The sequence below is a fragment of the Sinocyclocheilus anshuiensis genome, unplaced genomic scaffold, assembly GCF_001515605.1.
Source record: "Sinocyclocheilus anshuiensis isolate Anshui unplaced genomic scaffold, SAMN03320099.WGS_v1.1 scaffold2144, whole genome shotgun sequence".
NCBI lineage: Eukaryota > Metazoa > Chordata > Actinopteri > Cypriniformes > Cyprinidae > Sinocyclocheilus > Sinocyclocheilus anshuiensis.
In genome coordinates this window covers 135154-140487 of record NW_015547642.1, presented here as the reverse complement: position 1 = coordinate 140487, position 5334 = coordinate 135154, and the positions used below count along the sequence as shown (strand labels likewise).

Genomic DNA, 5334 nt, shown 5'->3' with positions numbered 1-5334 from the left:
TGTGTGTGAGAGAGAGAGAGTGTGTGTGTGTGTGAGAGAGAGAGAGTGTATGTGTGTGTGAGAGAGAGAGTGTTTGTGTGTGTGTATGTGTGTGAGATAGAGAGTGTGTGTGTGTGTTTGTGAGTGTGTGTGAGAGAGAGAGTGTGTGTGAGAGAGAGAGAGTGTATGTGTGTGAGAGAGAGCGAGTGTGTGTGTGTGTGAGAGAGTGTGTGTGTGTGTGAGAGAGAGAGAGAGAGAGGGTGGTGTGTGAGTGTGAGATAGGGGTGTGCGATATATATCGTCTGCGATAATATCGTAATTGTTGTTTTAACGATGTGCGATTTGACATTATCGAGTATTTTGCAAAAACCATTCAAAACATCCCTACAGAGCGCACGCATACATTACGTGAAGCTTAGACTAGCGCGTGTGCGCATTTAGTGTGTTTTCTTTCAATATGCCACTTCAGATGCAGCTTCTGTGTTGATTTCATTTGCTTGGTAACAGCCCAAATGTCTTATTCTAATTCCCTGATTAAATGTAAGAATTTGACTCAAAAGATAATGGACACTTCTAGAAAAAATGGCTTTATAAAGGTAAAAATGCCCATAAAATGCAAAAATCAGTTTAAACTTATTGGAAAATATTCATTTCTATCAGTGTGAACTGACCACAACACAGAATATGAAGAATATTAAAAACATTAGGAGTCAGCTGTCTTCGGCAGTCCTTAAGGTACCACAGCACAATAACACACTCAGCAAAATATCGTCTAATTATCGTTATCGATAAGATCCCAGAAAATATCGAGATATAATTTTTTGTCAATATCGCACACCCCTAGTGAGAGTGTGTGTGTGAGAGGGAGTGTGTGTGTGTGAGGATAATGGTGATGGTGATGCTCTGCAGGAGAGTTCATCCGCGCGCTGTACGAGTCGGAGGAGAACTGTGAGGTGGATCCGATGCGAACGCCTCCGTCGGTGCTGTCGGATCATCAGGCTAACCTGCGCATGTGCTGCGAACTAGCGCTCTGCAAGATCATCAACTCACACTGGTCAGTTCCTGTCTTCTAGCACACACTCCCTTGTTCACGGATCTCTGGTGTCAGTTAATGGTCACATGACATGAAGCTAAACATACATTATTTCATCTTTTTATAGTAAATGTTTCATTTTGATTTGTTTTAAATTGTGCATTTTTATTGTTTAATAAGTTATTTCATTTTATTTTGTTTACATTTATTTTAAAATGATTTATTTCTATTTTAAATTTTTATAATGTACTTAATATAAATTTTTTATGTCGTTTATTTTAATCTTTTTATTTTTAAATTGTTTATTTTTCTTACATTTTTATGATTTAATGTGTTATTTTAATTGTTTTCTAATATTTATTTCAATTGTACATTTTTATGATGTAGTTAATGAGAAAGAACCAAATCGCCTATCACAGCTATGCAGATGATACCCAGATTTACCTAGCCTTATCTCCAAATGACTACAGCCCCATTGACTCCCTCTGCCAATGCATTGATGAAACCTAAATACATAGCAGATATGTTCACTGAATATAAACCTAACAGACCACTCAGATCATTAGGATCAAGTCAGTTAGAAATACCAAGGGTTCACACAAAACAAGTTTTTTTATCGTTTTATTTTGAAATTAATTGTTTTTTAATTTGTACATTTTTATGATTTAATGCATTTTTATTAAGTGTGTTATTTTAGTTTTTGTATATTTATTTCAATTGAACATTTTTATGATTTAGTTAATTAGTAAGACAGGGTGGCCGCGGGTCCTTAAAAAGTCTTAAATAAAGTTAAAAAAAGTCTTAAAATGTCTTAAATTCAGATTCAGTAGGTCTTAAATATTTCTGGTCACATTACCACAAAAATTTCTCCAGTCTGATGGACCCAGTGAGTGTCCATCAAGAGTACTAAGTGACTTACCGCCACCTACTGGCGGTTTAGTCTCATGCTTAAAAGTATGCATTTTTCCCCAGCATTTCTCATTTGTATGTTCAAAATTTTATTTACAACATTAATCTCATAACATTATTTATTGCATTTTGTGGGAATATTTTGTATGGGATATTGTCTGCTGATATGAAAAGTTCACTGTATATCGTAATAACAAATAGCATTTTTGACAGCGATGATATTTTGTTTTCTTTTTACATTTAAACGTGTTAAATATTACATATATGTATGTAATATAATGTGTTTTTCCATCACAGGCTTGGTCTTAAATTTCACATAAGGTGGTCTTAAAAAGGTCGTAAAAAGTCTTAAATTTAACTTGTTCATATCTGTAGACACCCTGTAAGAGTTTTTTGAATAGTTCTTTTTATTTTGAAGCTATTTAGTACGTTTTTACTAGTTTTAATTATTTAATTGATTTAATTAGTAGCATTTTAATTATTTTTATTTTAGAATTGTTGTTTTTTTATGATTTTATTAAATATTAGTAAGTGTTTATTTTTACCATTTTTATTTATCGTAATATTTATTTAAATTCTTAATTCATGTTCCTGTGAATGATTCATCAGCTGTTCTGTTACTCTGAAGAAAAGCACGTTTGTCGTCATAATCTTTCATCAGGATGCAATAACTTGCTCCATTTCTGAAACAATCTGGTTTCATTGTAACTGATCTACCAGGTCAGCCTCGGCCACACTGGTTAACACACCATCTAGACCAGGCTTGAACCAGATAGTAAAAGACTAGAAACCATATTGACATGTAAACCGCTCTTGTCCAGCAGGGGGAGCTGAAAGACTCACTTCAGTTCAGCAGGGATGGCAGTGCATGATGGGATGTGTTCTCTCTCTGCAGTGTGTTTCCTCGCGAGCTGAAGGAGGTGTTTGCGTCGTGGCGTGTGCGCTGTGCTGAGCGCGGCCGGGAGGACATCGCTGACCGTCTCATCAGCTCGTCTCTCTTCCTGCGCTTCCTGTGTCCCGCCATCATGTCCCCGTCTCTGTTCAGTCTGACGCAGGAGTATCCGTCCGAACGCACCTCTCGAACCCTCACGCTCATCGCCAAGGTGGTGCAGAGCCTGGCCAGCTTTTCCAAGTCAGTCACTAGAGTCCAGCGTCATCCAATCATCCTCACGCGTCACATGACACGCCCACCTCACTTCCATCTCCATTTAGCCCTCCACACCAGTGCTGTTATAGTCTGACTGTTATAGTTCTAGTTAATATTTAAATTACTTTCTATTTTAACTCTTTCCCCGCCAGCATGTTTGAAAAAAGTTGCCAGCCACTGCCAGCGATTTTGATGATTTTCACTAAAATTTGATGGCCGCCAGTAAATTTTGCTGTTTGAATATTTGAATATGCAATACACCAAAATAAAGATCAGAGCCTCTACTTTTAAACAAAACAATCAGTTTTATTCTAGCTTAAAGCATTCTTTTTTTTTTATCAACACTTGAATATAGGTAGATTTCATAAAAAATGCATTATTTGAGCAAAAAGGTGAGAGAATCACATTTTTATCAAAAACTACATCTGGGTAATATTCAGTACGATTATCAAAGCATAAATCCCGTAAATCGCTTCCATCAACACCTCCAAAGCTTGCACAGACATATACCACGTCCTGAATCAACATTTTACTCCGCAGCATTTTTGAAAAAAAATTGCCAGCCACCGCCAGCGATTTTGATGATTTTCACTAAAATTAGATGGCCTCCAGTATATTTTGCTGTATGAATACACCAAATAAACCAAATCCACCAAAATAAAGATCAGAGCCTCTACTTTTAAACAAAGAAATCTGTTTTATTCTAGCTTAAAGCATTCTTTTTTTTTTATCAACACTTGAATATAGGTAGATTTCATAAAAAATGCATTATTTGAGCAAAAAGGTGAGAGAATCACATTTTTATCAAAAACTACATCTGGGTAATATTCAGTACGATTATCAAAGCATAAATCCCGTAAATCGCTTCCATCAACACCTCCAAAGCTTGCACAGACATATACCACGTCCTGAATCAACATTTTACTCCGTAACATTATGCAGTTTTCATTTATATGCTGTATTGCTGATGATCGCATTATTTTTCATATGCATCTGTTTACATAAGAGATCGCTCGTTTCTTCGTCCTGTACACGTGTTTTTGTTCGGGAGGTTTTGTACTCGTTCAGAAGCTGTGTAATAGCGCCCCCGAGTGTATAACAGTGAAAACACGGGGAAGCGTTTTCTTGTAAAAGACGAGATAACTCGTCAATGGCGGGGAAATAGTTAATATGTTTGTTGTGTGATGGTCATTTTCATTAGTTTTATTTTAATATTTCTAGGTAGTTGTGATTGTAGTTTTTCTATTGTAGTTGTAATTAATATGTAGAATTTTTATATATTTTTTTTTCCTTTTAAGTTTAGTTGAAGTTTTAGTAATGTTTTTTTTTTTTTTTTTAGACATAGTTCTATATAGTTTCTATTATAGTTCTAGCTAACTTGTTGAATTTAGTTTTATTTAAAAAAAAAAAAATTTTAATTCAAGTTAAGGTTTTAGTAATTTTGTTTGTTGGTCATTTTTGTTTTTTAAAGGGGTGCTATTATGCTTTTTCACTTTTTCAACTTTAGTTAGTCTGTAATGTTGCTGTTTGAGCATAAAAAAGATCTGCAAAGTTACAAAGTTCGAAGTGCACTTCATATCTCTCTCTCTCTCTCTCTCTCTCTCTCTCTCTCTGTCTCTCTCTCCCGCACTGCTGTGTGTGTGTTCTCTGCAGGTTCAGTGGGAAGGAGGACTATCTGGGCTTCATGAATGAGTTCCTGGAGATGGAGTGGGGCTCCATGCAGCAGTTCCTGTACGAGATCTCTAATCTGGAGTGTGTGAGTAACGCCGGGGCGTTTGAGGGCTACATCGACCTGGGCCGCGAGCTCTCCATCCTGCACAGTCTGCTGTGGGAGGTCATGGCGCAGCTGAGTAAGGTACGGGCCGCTCGTCTTCATGTGTGTGTGGGAGTCTCGGAGCGCTCAAGTGTTTGCGTTTCTTCAGGACGCCATCCTGAAGCTGGGGCCGTTGCCGCGGTTACTGAATGACATCAGCATGGCGCTGAGGAACCCACAGCTACACCGTCAGGCGAGTCACCAGCCGCCCGAACGCCACCTGACCCGGCCCACCTTCAGCCGCCTCGCCACCAACGACTTCCAGAGCCTCATGATGAGAGACCTCAACAGGTGACTGACTGACTGTCGCTCGCTCTGAAACACAGTACAGTAGCGGCAAAGTGCCATGCTCTTACTGGGATGGAGGTTTATATTCTGTAGAGACATGTTCGCTCGGATTTATCAGACTGATGTGTGTGTGTGTGTGTGTGTGTGTGTGTAGCTCCATAGATA

The 5334-nt window shown here is 37.9% G+C and overlaps 1 protein-coding gene across 1 annotated transcript in view; it reads left to right on the top strand.

The window, feature by feature from the left end:
* The window catches only part of syngap1a (synaptic Ras GTPase activating protein 1a), an 80376-nt gene that overhangs the window by 55140 nt on the left and 19902 nt on the right, over positions 1-5334 (top strand). Inside the window, exons 10-13 of the mRNA XM_016504020.1 lie at positions 889-1033; positions 2817-3053; positions 4722-4923; positions 4991-5172. Of these exons, the coding sequence (XP_016359506.1) occupies positions 889-1033; positions 2817-3053; positions 4722-4923; positions 4991-5172 (766 nt within the window). The remainder of the gene's footprint in view (positions 1-888; positions 1034-2816; positions 3054-4721; positions 4924-4990; positions 5173-5334) is intronic.